The sequence below is a fragment of the Aulonocara sp. 'chitande type north' Nkhata Bay genome, linkage group LG19 (assembly GCF_057382095.1).
Source record: "Aulonocara sp. 'chitande type north' Nkhata Bay isolate Kocher_YH1m ecotype deep benthic linkage group LG19, A_spYH_male_GT1.1, whole genome shotgun sequence".
NCBI lineage: Eukaryota > Metazoa > Chordata > Actinopteri > Cichliformes > Cichlidae > Aulonocara > Aulonocara sp. 'chitande type north' Nkhata Bay.
The window spans coordinates 8,950,107-8,964,162 of record NC_141362.1 but is presented as its reverse complement, the minus strand read 5'-3'; the positions used below and the strand labels follow the sequence as shown (position 1 = coordinate 8,964,162).

Sequence of the window (14,056 nt, the reverse complement as noted above, 5' to 3'; positions counted from 1 at the left end):
ATGCATCTCTCAGATCACGTGTCAGGTCTTTCAGAGATTTTTTTTTCCTGCTACTCAAAATACTTTTAATGAGCTGATAGTATTTTAAGCTTTCCTCTCTTTCTTTTGTCCTTCGCTAGGGCACACCATCCTGAGAAAGCTTTTAACTAAATTGGTCTTAAAATATTATCACATCTTTGGAAGTTCAAGTTCTCTAGCCACAGCCAGGCCTGATTACTGCCACACCTGTTCTCCATCAAGAAATCGCTTAAATAGGACCTGCCTGACAAAGTGGAGTAGACTTTGTCTGTGTGTAATATTTACATTTGTTTGATGATCTGAAACATTTAAGTGTGAAGAACATAGAAAAAATAGAGGAAGAAAGTTACATTTGTTTCTAAACTTACATTTTAGTAGATCTCTTACATTCCACTGTGGTTTCCATTTGACTGACATTTTATTGGCACTAGAGTAGAGAGCCATACTGTACTGCATCCTCTCCAGGTACACAGACCAGTATTACATGCCAGTGGTTTTAAAAATGAAAATTCATTTATGCAATTCATATAAATCTGTATCTAAATTTTAGATTCTGATAGTATTATGACTCATTGTTTGCTGCTTGAGGAGCTGATTCAGGCTTTGGACAGTCAGAATCTTTTGCATGCTAGAGCTGTATAGAGCTGTATAGAGCTGTATAGAGCTGTATAGAGGTGGCATTGTGCCTATACTGAGTCTCCCTTTTCAACCAACCAACACATTAAGGGACATAATGTTTTAAGACCTGCTGTGTTTAACGACACTAAAAAAAAACTTCACATTTCACGTTTTAAACATTATGATTGTTAGCGCATCATTTTCAGCATCTTTTCTTTGCTGGATGGATAACTTCTCACATCTGAAGTCGCTGAAAACGTGATGTTAACATCCAGTGTCTGGCTCTTTAGATGTTAAATGTTCCACTTAGTGTGAGCTAGTTAAAAACGCTGTGTGACATTCGATATTTATACAGTACGGATAAATATACAGTACTTCAGAATCCCAACCATCTATCAAACACATTTTAAAAGCTTACAGCTATAAGAAAATGCTACCATTACAATTTTGATCAAATCTGCATTTGAACTGACACAAGCTGGTGCTGGTGGTGTCAGTGGATGACAAAAACATTTGGGTCATCCTGTAATCGGAACTCTTTGGGGCACGATACCGAACCCCCATACTGATAAAGATAATATGAAATCAAATCACTTTGTGGGCGAGGACGGTTTGAATTGTAAAGCGCTTTTGGTGGTCGATAAGACAAAAAAAAGCATCAAAGACCTTTTTACTTTTCTTTTTTGTGCTTTTGTTAAACATAATTGTTCACTGTTGCTGCTGGCTAACGCATAAAAACCTATTTAACCTCACCATTGTGTGCTGATTGGATGTTATGACTCAGCTGCTATTCTGTGTTTAGTCATTACTTCACATTCCCAACTTGCGATGCCGTATGCAGAGGACGCTGCACTTCAGTGTATTCTCAAGTGGGACTGAGGCAAGTTTAATTATGCCGTATAGAGAAACTTTGCACAGCGTTGGCCCTTCGTTCTCCTCTCAAGTGTTAAGTGCGGGGCCAGTAACTACCCATGCCAATCAATGAACCCTCTTGTTCTCACTAATCAACAACTACCCCTCTGCTCTTTCATAACATTGTCATACAAGTCACAACAGGTGTGTCCTTTATTAAAAACAGATGTTGTCTAATCAGTTTGTGCATTAAAACCCCTCCGTCTAACACACTCATCTATTTCTAACATTTCACAATGAGATTAATTTCCACATTTCACTAGTAGTACTGCAGTGGAGCACTTTCAGCATGTATTGTGATGGTTTGTGTGCGTTGGCGCTCCACCGCCCATGACCCTGTGTGGTGCTCTTATTTTACTAAAGAGAGAATCCTGCCAGGTTGAGAGGGTCTGAGAGTGTATGTCCTTGGTTTTTACTGAGTGAATTAAAGCACTGGAAAATATGAAAATCCTGCTGCATAATTTTGTGTAATTTGACCTTACTTTAAAATCAATCACTGTGCATAAAATCAAACATTGTACATATAAAGTCTGTCTTGATTATACATTGCACAAGGCATGAATTTAAACAAAGCATATAGGACTTCTAGTTCCAGGACTAGATCCGTTGTTAAGTACAACTCAGAAGGATTTAAGGCTCTGGGTTATTGCTTAAGATGCCTGATTAAGTGAAACCAAAAAGTTGGAGCTGGTATATGTTTGGAAGGAGAATCAAAAAACTCAAAATGTATATGAAGCAGAAATGTTGAGTCAACAAAGAAAAATGCTGTAAATCAAATTTTCTCTCAATGAATTCAACACACACAGCCGCACCATTCAAGCTAAGATAACTCCTAGCTGGTTCCAACCATTGCTGCAGGAGGTGTTTTCAGTCCTCCAGACACTTGGGGTCACACGTGCACATGCATTCTGTGCACAAGCCTCATTTCCACTCCCATCTCTGGCCTCAAAATAAATGTAGAGACTCCGTCTGCCTATTATTTGGATTGTTTGTGCCACAAGTTATAAAACACGGCAATGAAAACAATAAAGAAGATGTGCAAGTCTGTGTAAATTCAGAGAAAACAAATGAGTGCTACAAAAGAGAGGCTAAAAAGTACGTCCGTTCACACAAGGGAAGCATTAAGTATGGCTTCAGCTATTTATAGTGTCACAGTTACCAATAATAATGATAACAACAGTGGCCTCATACAATTTAGTGGACACTAAATTCTTTGCAGTGAAGTCCATGTGGATAAATTAAGCATATTAATATAAGTAAGTGTGTTTGCAAGTAGAAAAATAATATATATAAGAAACTCAAGCCCTGAATACTTGTTTGTTTAATTTTCATGTTAAATTCTGTTTTAAATTTCTAGTTCCAGACTTTCAGACCTGACTCTCTCGAAAAAGCGTGTGTGCGATCTGACTTGTGTGTGTAGTCTGCACACTGTTTCTATCATAAATACTTTGTGTGGTAGAAAAAACATGCACGTGTCTTTTTTGTGCACTTACATCATTTATATATCCAGTCCCAGAACAACAAAGGTGATAATTACACTTATTAGAAGACACATGCACAACTCTTATTATGCACTGCTGCTCAAGATCTGCCTTACATTCAGCTTCTCCCGCTATTTTCTACATAATACGACTCCTTCTCACAGACACGGTATTTTTTGCCTCATACTTAACCACCGTTCTCTCCACATGCACCATAATTTGTTCCTAACTGTCAGTTTCACTTACACACACCATAACTTCCTAACTACCAGTCCCTTCTTTTTTAGTCAGCTGTCTCACACGAACAACTTTACCAAGGTGATAATTGTGTAGTGTGGATACTTTTTGGCCTTGCAAACCTGCACTGCAACCAGAAGCAACACATTATTTATTTATTTTGCAATGATTTCCTTATAATAAACAGTGAATATTGTGAGATTTATGGATACATCTTTATTTTGGAGAAAACCAGCAGGAAAACCAGTACACTAGAATAGCAAAGTGGTAGCTAAGAGACTTAGCAACCAGGCATGCTTGCAGGGAATTAATTAATTATTATTTTATAATGTAATTATAGTTCTCATTTTGCTGTTATATGTTCCTGCATTACATCTGACTTGCTGGAGCCCTTGCCTCACAGATTGACGTAATTAAAACCAAAGCCTCCATCTGTATCTCAGGCATTTTTCCATAGTTTGTTTATGTCTCTTACATAAAAAAGTGAGTTTTGGCTCACACGCTCTTTCTTTCTGTCTTGTTTAAGAGCAGACAGAGCACAAGTTTGCTTTTTTTATCGCCTGAGGAATAACATACTGAAACTGATTCCCCAGGTGTGAATAACACAGGTAGCTCCTTACACCGGTGACCCAGCACAGAACCAAGATGTGTAAATTTGAAAACTGAACCGTGGCTGAAGCATTCACTGCTTATTTAGGGACATTTTACACGTTTCTTTCTAAACTACTAAGGTTTTCCTTCCTGTGTGTGTGGTAGCTGCTTCTTCTTTCTTTTTTGTGTGTTGAACTGCCAAATCCAGGGTGAAATTAATGCTTCAGCTCAACAAGCCTGATGAGTCACAATGCAAAGTTGACCACCTTGCAATTTTGGGCCTCTTGTACGTAGCTGTAAAGTGGCCAATCACAATCAAAAGAGTTATGCAGGAGAAAAAAGCAAAAGAACACTTGAGGTGATGACTCATGTAAAAATGATCAAAGTCTCCTGATTTTTCAGCATGAATGTTTCTATTAAGCTTCCAGTCGTGTCAGTGTATCTGCGGCTGCTCTTTTGTTCCAGAAAATGCCATTCAGGCCTTTGGAAACGGATCGGATGTGAAAACGGGGGCCAGTCAGCCTGGAGTGTCCAGTCCAGCAACGGACAACCATAGCCCACACTTGGCAACCACTGCCCCGGGCATCGCTATGGAAACAGAGCAGAACATTCTGCGGGCACAGATACCTACTCAGGTGAGACGAGAGGGAAGACTGAAAATATGACGTACGGCCTTCTCCAAACACACGCGCTAATGGAGACGGCCTCTCCGAGAGTCGGGTCATAAAGCCACAGATATCTTTAATTGTTTGTTTTAACTTAGTGGGAGCGACAGATGGATGAGATTTACACAGTCTGGATAATTTACACAGCACCAGGTCACAGAGAAGTTGAGAAGAGAGTTTATATGGCATCTCGTGCAGAAAATTCACTTCTTTATTTGAGCATCTAAATTCTAGGTGTCCTCAATGGGTCAAGAAGCATCAAGAACAAAATTCAAGAAGCTTTTCTTTGCCTTTTAAACTCACTTGTGTGCTTGCTTTTACTTAATAAATACCAGAATCTCTGGAAAAACTGCCCCTTTCCCCTATATGCCTGAAATTTGGCTGCTAAATGGTAAATGGTCTGTATTCACACACTGGTGGAGGCAAGCTACAGTTGTAGCCACAGCTGCCCTGGGGCAGAGGCTGCCATATCGCGCCATCGGCCCTTCTGTCCATCACCAGTAGGCGGTAGGTGAAGTGTCTTGCCCAAGGACACAATGACCGAGACTGTCCTTCCGATTACAAGGCGAACTCGCAACTCTTGAGCCACAATCTCCCCAACAGTATTTGGCACTGAGTAAAGATATTTTTAATGTCTAAATATGAAGTTTTGCAGGAAATATGAGCCCGATAAAAGATAAAGCATGCTCATGCTGTGGTTTCTATATTATATGTGCTTTATATCCTGTGACAAGCTATTATTGACTCAATACACTGACCGGGCTCTCCAGCTCAGCGGAGACTAACCAGGGGGTACGAGTGAACTAAAGCATCTTTAACATTTTCTTTAACTTTATTGATTGCAGTGTTGTCATTAGATCGATTGAGCACATAGCCAAGCAAAAAGCAAAACAAAAGAACACATGGAGAGTAAGTGATATAAATTGATTTAAACAAAGGTAAACAAATGAAACTGGAGCACAAAATACCAAACCTACGGATGACACAGTGAGCAAAAAGTAATGTGAATCAAAGTATCTATACGTAAATAATTATGTTCTTAAAATATGTCAAAAAGACATTTTTTGAAATGTAATGTTGTTCAGGAATTAGTAAAAAATAATAATAATTTGCCACCCAAACAAAATGAAACTCAGAAAGTGCAAGAACATGTCAGATTAAAGCAAACATTTGGTTAATTGTTAATTCTTTGTTGATACATTTTTCACTTTCACATAGATAAAAACATTTATAAGCATTAATCCTGACAAACAGGTCAGCCATGGTGAAAAAAAAGGAAAGTACATCAAGGTTTTAGTTAATAAGACTAAAAAAATCAACTGGTAAAATCATCATTTAGTAAACACAATAACACATGAAGTATTACAAAATGTCCTTAATTATTTAACAAAAACTGAGGGAAAAATACAAAAGCAGTGCGTGGAAATCTAAGTACACCTTTACTGTTTCCATAGGAGTTAAAGGGAGTAAGTAGCAGCCAGTGCTGCTAATCAAATGCACTTGATTAATTCCACTCACCACTTTTTACTCTCCAAGTGTTTCCACAGAAACGCAGCGTGTCATTGAATTTTTCTATTCCCGCTCCCTAATCTTTTTTTCCTATCTTGCTACACTTTCTTTATTTTCTCTTTCCCCCTCACCCCCTAACCATTTGAGTGACAGCATTGGTCTTGGAGAAGCATTGTTCATTCTCTACTCATCTCGTGCTCTACAGCCCTCAGTTAGCATGTCAGATGTTTCCAATTCAATTTTCAATTCAATTCAATTTTATTTATATAGCGCGAAATCACAACAAAAGTCGCCTCAAGGCGCTTCATAGATACAGAGAAAAACCCAACAATCATATGACCCCCTATGAGCAAGCACTTTGGCGACAGTGGGAAGGAAAAACTCCCTTTTAACAGGAAGAAACCTCTGGCAGAACCAGGCTCAGGGAGGGGCGGGGCCATCTGCTGAATGTGGAAGTTTGTGACAGTAAAACTAGAAAAAGACTGAACAAGTACAAATTATGAACACAGCACAGGTTAGGTTTGCAAAGTTGCATCTGAAGAAACCACAGAGGAGATGTATATACAGCACATCAGGAAAAACACCTTGTGCCATCAGTAAAGCACGGTGGTGGAGTGGGTGTGATTTGGGTTTATTTTGCAGCCGTATAGTAAGACCTGAACTCCTCTGAATGCTAAGGTTAGTTAAATTTGTAGCTAAACATTGGTCCAAATTTGGTCATGCAACAAGACAATGACACAGAGCATAGCAGCAAATCTGCAAAAGAATAGCTGAGAAAGAAAAAGATGTTGCAATGTCAAAGACTTCACCCTGTTTGGTGTGCTATTGTGGGAAGTAGCAACGAAGATTAGGCCAAAATCCCTCTGCAATCATGTGGGAGACTGAAAAAGTTATTTGACTGATTCAAGCAGATTTTTGGGGTTTAGTTTTTGTTGAATAAACAGTAACAGTGTCATATGTCCTGTGCTGTTTTTCTTAGATTGTATTCAGACAATTTCAGAACATGCTAAGGACCAGCTGATTTTTATTATGTCCTGATATGTGAAACTTAAAATTGAAGGATATCATGACTGAATCACTGTATGTTTTTTAAAGACTTATGAGTTTAAAAAAGTCTGTAGATACCCATTGTTGTTTTTACATACCAACTGTACAGCACACAAACACAGCAAAATCAGCAGAATGACTTTCCAGCTCTAGAAATCCGACCATCCAAGGATCACATAACTGTGAGGTTTGAGTTGTCGCTGGCTTTGGAGTGTCCAGGATGGTTTTCTTTTCGTGCTGTGTGTACACCATCAGCTTGAACATACAGAAACTGCTTCTTCATTCACACCATTACCAGGTTCTGTAAACCCCATTAACAAAGCCCATACCATGCAGTCATAAAGCAAACAACTACTGAATTCTGTTGGACATAAATTTTAATGTGAACAGCCTGTTTTGCATTAAACATGCACACAGTATTGCAGATTTTAATAATGAGGAGAAATTTATAAATTATGTAATTTACATCAGGGAAAAGAAATTTGTTCCATGCATTATGCTCCAAATGGGAACCCAAAAAAATAATGCTGATAACATAATTGACAGTCTGGCAACAGATAGAAATAAACTTGACAAGCTAAGTAGGCCACTTACTTAGTTCCAGGGGAAAAGCTGCAGAAAAATGGCCAAAAACCAAATGATATCTTTTTGCCCCGAGTCCTCTGAACGGTGTGCCCCACATGCAATTGTTTCAACAGTCTGTATCATCCTTTCACCACAGCAGAGCTAACAGTACGGTAAAGAGACTCTGTTGAACATAAACGTTTTGTCACCTGATAGTCGAATGTCAAATGAGGTTTGGATAACATACGACTGACTTGACACCAGTCAAAGTTAATTGAATCTGTAAATTAATTCTGGGCAGCTGCCTCAGAGTCATAACAGCAGATATGACCAAACAATATCCTGTCACATTGTTTTTAAACTGTCAAGCAATACAGCTCCAGTCTGTAGTACCTCACAAATGAGGTACGAGAGGTAGGAGTGGGGGGGAAACACCCATTTCTAATTAAATATTTTGATTGACGCATTTTCATCCTGTTTGTTTGTTTGATTAAATTCTAAATGCTCATTTTCAAGCAGGAAGTTGTGATTTCATTATCCAATTTCTTTTTAATACATAGTTTCATACATATTGGTGACACAGTTTATCTGTTATAAGCTCACTAATGGATGTTGAAAGGTTAAAACTTGTTTAATTTAAATGTAATAGTATTTTACCCCAAGATGAACTATTTGTTTCAGGGTCACGGTGGGGCTTGGATTTAATGTGTGCTGACATAAGGCTGGGTATTCGTGGATCGGGTGCCGAGTATATCACAGGGCTAACGCAGAGAGACAGACAAACGCTCACATTTCCACCCACAGCCAATTTAGAATCACCAATCAGCCTAACATGCATGTCTGTGGACTGTGGGAGGAAGCTGGAGGGAACCCACACAAGCTCAAGGAGAATATCAAGAGAATGAAGGGGAAAAAATGATGATGATGATTGAAGAGTTTACTCTGAATACATCTGCAGCCAAAAAAAAGCTTCTCTTGCTGTGAAATTGCATCATGTTGATAAGTGGCTATGTCCTTGGCATTGCTTATCTTATTTTTCAACTGTGGATGCGGAAAATTCGGCCATTATAACCACATAGTTGGTCATAAAATCGCTGAAGATATGTTTCAACAGATTTTGTTGTATTTCTGTTAAACATAAATGGATGTTTCAGACACAGATTTACATGTTTTCTTTCAGGTAAATGAGAACGACAGATTGTGGGACGATGACGGAGACTCCACTCTTCCCTCTCCGGGCCTTTTGGACCACGGAGCTGAGCCCGTCTGCCTCTCCATGCCGCTGCTCAGCCTGGGCTTGCTGTTCCTCCTGCTCTCCAGTCTGTAAGAGGCCTCGGTTTGCCCGGCCTCCAAAGACAAATGTCAAGATCCAAGGGGGAGGGGTTGGGGCACCAGATGAAAAAAACACAACCTAAAAACAGCCATTTTCTATGTGTCACGTGACGGTGAGGGAAAGGGTCAGCCTCGTCTTACCCTACTCCCCTCTCCCTTTCTGTCACAAAAATCACTTAATCTCTATTTGTGAATCATGACTGAGAGCAGATGTGTTGTGCAGCCCACACACTTGCGAAGACCACCTGAGTGTGTACCACTACAGTGCCATGGGAGGGGGGAGGGGCTCAAGAGGAAGTACACAACTCATTTCCTGCTTCACACCTGCCCAAACATAAACTTTTCCACACAACACACACACACATACAAGCAGACTTCACTTCATCTGAAAATAACATCCAAACGGTGAAAACGAGCGAGATCAGAAGGTGTACAGCAAAAGACACTGATGACCCAGTGCAGGAAAACTCTTAAATATATACATATGAAACAGCACAATTTCTTTTCTTTTCTTTTGTTCTTGAACATTCCTTGGTGTAAAAGAAAAATACTCAATGTTAAGACTTTTCTCGCAGATGAACTGTGATGACGTGTTACACGAAATTTAAGCTGGAGTGTGTGTGTGTGCGTGTGTGTGTGTGTGCTCAGCTTCGCTCTTTATTTCTTCGAAACGCACATTTTAAATTTCGAACTGTTGTTTTGCTACCTGGGATGTTAGATGGAAGCACATCGAGTCAAATCACAGTGAAAATTCTTTGATCGTTGTCGTGCTCCATGTTTCAGGTATGAAGAGTTCATTTCCAAAACAAAGAATATATAAATATATATAAATATATCTAAAATACGAAATTTAAGTTTAAAATTTAACATTCAAAGAAGATAGAAGTGTATTATGTCATCAAACAAGGACCTACTTTAATGTACTTTGTACATGTTTTTTCAAATGGTGGATACCTCACTTTGGAAGGGGACTCTTCATATAGTCATTCATTAAGCTTTAAGTGTGAAGGCCTACAAAATATCTTGGATCTGTTCCTTTTATAGAACTTTAAAAAAGCCACAATCGTGTGAAGTGGAAAGAGGTTGAGACAAGTTTATATTTTTTCAAAAGTAAGTGGACTTTGTTGCAGAAAATGCAGATGTGTATTGACAAGTTTGGGACCATTCATGCTTTGCTGGTAAAGAGGGATACGGTTGGCTTTAGTCGGTGCACATTTGAATGGATGGTTGGATGCATCCGTCTTTGTGGGATGGAAGCAGTAACTCGCCTGCTACCTGCAGGGAATCTACGTTCAGCGTGGGACGGTGAAGAATTTGCACTGTAAAAGCACAGCTCTGCGTGGTGGAGCGGACATGTCTACAGGAGGCGCTCGAGAAATATATTGTGGGGTGTAGGGACAACCTTCAGTACTGCCATAGAATACAGTTTATTCACCTGCATTGCTAAACAATGCTGATTTTTACACAATGAAAATCAGCTGCGATGAGGAAATGATGGACCTAAGAAACTCCAGATAAGGACGTTCTACTGGGCGAATTCTACGAGGACACAAGTGATGCTCATGTCATTTCAGTGTGTTTTAACAGGTGTGGGGAAACAGTTGTACTATCTTAAAGAACCAGTTCACTCAAATCACAAATATTCTCACTCTCAAAAAATCACATGGATATATAGAAGACCGCTTTAGTGAAAATAGTGCAGCCCATTTATGTGCACTTACATGGAAAGCTTAAAGCAGGGAGAGCACACATCCCTGCCCTTCAGGTGTGTAGGTTTGAATAGCCAGAAGGCGGGGAGTAAAGGAGGAGCTGCAGTGGAGGTGTGTTGCAAAGTGGCTTGCAGAGGCACTGCAGCCAGGATTACTAGCTGAGCTCGACTTAGCGGTCTGCCAGAACTAATGCGATGCTCGGTTTTGGTTTTATTTTCGCAGCTTTTAGAAGAGAATACTTACTGGTCGGTTCATTATGGATACCTGTCAAAATCCATTTCAATCCAGTATAAATGCTCTGCGATAGCTCTACTTTTACAAACATGTCTTCATTTTCTGTTTTTCTAGATGTTTTCAAAAACGTTTACTATGAGAGTAAAAGAGGGTGCTGGGTGAAATATACTTTTAAATGTAATGCAGATGATATCTAGTATAGTCTGGCCCTTGGAAGACGTTTTAATTTAAATTACATATAATTGTCATTTAGGGATATTAAGGGAAATGTGTTTATAAGCTAAATACTCCACTGCATTTACCAGCTGGTCGGTATGTTTGCCAGTTGTTTACAGCCGAGCAGTTAGGGTACAAAGACTTTAGAAGGCAGTTTCTGGTAAAGGTCAGCTCAAACAGAAAAGGCTTAAAAGCTCGTGCACAGTCATCAGACATTTCTCTCCCCAATATGCTAAACATTGTGTTGCCGACAGCAGTTTCAGAGAAAGATATAGGTACTCAAACTGTACAACAGTGGATTTATTAATGGTTAAAAAAAACTATTTGCTGCTTTTACTGACTTCTTAAAGATGAGGAAGCATTTACTATAACTCAAAAGTTCCTGTTTTAGTGGAATATGATTAACTAAGTATCAGTAAACGTTACATTAACAATTAAGTTAAATTAAAATGTGTTTTTATTGTTCAAATTAGTCAAATGTTTTGTAAAAAAAAGGCGTATAACTATATATTATATATGCAGAGGCCCCATTAATGAATTCGGTGCAAATGGAGCAACAAACAGAAAATGTATCTGTTTGGTGTTGTTTTAATCTGGGATTATCCACAGTAACTAATGACGACTAACTGCTGATGGAAGGACACATTCCTGTGGAGTTTGCAGAGGATAAAAAGATGTGTGCCCAGTGCTGACACATGAAATCACTTCTGCATTCAAGTGGTGTGTTTGTTTTGTCGTTTGGGTGAACTGGCGCTTTTGTTTTCGCATAAGAAAAATCACCTTCATCTATGTACGTTTCGACACGTCAGCGAGTCCGAGGGCTCCCGTTGGTTTGCACAAAGCCTCTGTCTCATATCATGATGTGTCACCAGCTGAGCGCCCTGTTTTGATTTGTCCTGTGTTTTATCAGTCAGCGTGCATCGCGGTGCCGTGAGGTGACCGACCAACCTGCTCCCTGTTCGTCTGCGCTGGCAGAATCCCTGATGTGACATGTGTCACTTCCAGAAATAAAGATGACATTGTAAATGGAGGTGAATTCTGACCACTTTCTTGTAAAAGGGGGGAAGAGACTTTTTTTCCACCTGTCTAGAAATTTCTGGGTCCCTTGACAAGATGTGACTGTTGACCTCGATCTGAGTTCAGCTCTCTGTATTCCCCCTTAGCATCCAGTTAAAAATCCATGTTTCATCACACACAGGGCGTGATTTGTAAAGATGTTATAGTACAGTGTATATACTACATGGTGAATACCATATATATGATGTCTATAAAATTCATACCTTGAGTAAAAATAAAAAAGGATTTTATCCAAAGTTTTCCTTTTGATATGTCAGAGAAAATCACCAAGGAGTTAATTCTGACATGAAAACTTTACAAAGCACAACTTTGAGCCCAAACTTGAGCATCAGGAAACTTTAATAAATGAGACCCCTGGTGTAAATAAACCTAGAGCAAATTGGTGTTTCTTCTAAACTACTCTATACCTTAAGGCTATAATGCAAGGATGTGTTTGTAAGGCAGCTGAGGTGAGGCACACTGCAGCTGGAAATAGCCACAGAAACACTCGATGCTGTGGTTTTTGGAAAATCAGCAATCCACACACACAAAAAAGCCTGACAGTAGCCAAATATAACTAGAAATCACCTCACAACTTCTGAAAGTTGCTGTTTGGCTAAAGAAAAAGACTTTAGCCCATCATCCTTCCAAATTGAGACTCCAGCTGCACGTGTGCGCCACCTGTGCTTTGCATATTGCGGCTGTAATTGGCGCCGTTCTCCATGTTTTGGGTCAACAGCTATGTGGGACAGACCTCCTGCTGTCCCACATACTGGAGCTGTTAGTTCTGTGGCTGCTGCTGCTGCTGCTGCTAGTGAAGGCTGATAAAAAGCTAAAAATCTGACCACCAACGGGCAGCTAAGTACTGCACGACGTCCTAAACTGACTTCTGAAGTTCAGAAACAAATATCTGCAAGAGTGTTTACTGACTTGTGACACTTTATGGCTACTTAAACTCAACTGTAGAATTATTACATTTAAAGAGATCAAAATAGGCTCAAAACAAACTAAATGCTAAGTGAAGAAACAGATTCTCTTAAATCGGAGGTCAGCAAGCTGTTTTTGTTGCCACTGGACCATAAAATCCATAATGAAATATCAAAATAGTCAAAATCTTGCTTCTGTTGAGGTCACTGATTACTTTAATATACATGGTCAACTCAGTGACTATAAGGTGCTCAGGACCTGTGGCTGCAAAACGAGTCCAAACCATTACTCCTCTCCTACTGTGTTGAAAATTACCGTAGGATGTTTGTGCTGATATGCTGTGTTTTCACCAAATGTGGTGCAATGCATGTTGACCGAACATCTCTACTTTTGAAGTACTTGAGATACTTGAGGTACTTGAAGTAAACGGTGTTGGCAGATTCTTTTTAAAGATGAGAGTGTTTCTCCTTGCCATATTTCAAAAATAAGCCATACTTGAACATGAACTTTAACATGTAACGTGCTAACTGAGGCCTGTAGAGTCTGAGATGTAAGTTTGGGGTTTTTGCAGTTTCTGAGCGTTGCACAGTCTGAGCTCAGGATGAAGATCTAGTGAAGATTGGAGCGTTGTGCTGACGCAAACCTGAATGCTTTAGTCCAGAAATGTGTCAAAACATCTTCTTTTACAGAAGTGCTCACACTTGCTGATAAGCAATTAATCAAGTGCTTTTGATTAGCAGGACCTGGCTGCTACTTACCATTTTAAACCCTATTGAACCAGTAATGTGGAGGCATTGTAGGGAAGAAGGCTTTGAAGGTGGAGAGCTATGTTTATTTCAAATTTTGCAATTTTTCCACATTAAAAAGTTTGTTTACTTGAGGCATGTGCATACACAGACACTTCCAAACACTTTCAGCATATTAGTTACAAGACAAAGCA

General features: G+C 39.4%; 1 protein-coding gene across 1 annotated transcript in view; it reads left to right on the top strand.

Annotated features, from left to right (window-relative positions):
- The window catches only part of gfra4a (GDNF family receptor alpha 4a), a 158,876-nt gene extending 146,319 nt beyond the window's left edge, over positions 1-12,557 (top strand). Inside the window, exons 7-8 of the mRNA XM_086275170.1 lie at positions 4,323-4,492; positions 8,823-12,557. Of these exons, the coding sequence (XP_086131296.1) occupies positions 4,323-4,492; positions 8,823-8,969 (317 nt within the window). The 3' untranslated portion in view covers positions 8,970-12,557. The remainder of the gene's footprint in view (positions 1-4,322; positions 4,493-8,822) is intronic.
- The last annotated feature ends 1,499 nt before the right edge of the window (positions 12,558-14,056 follow it).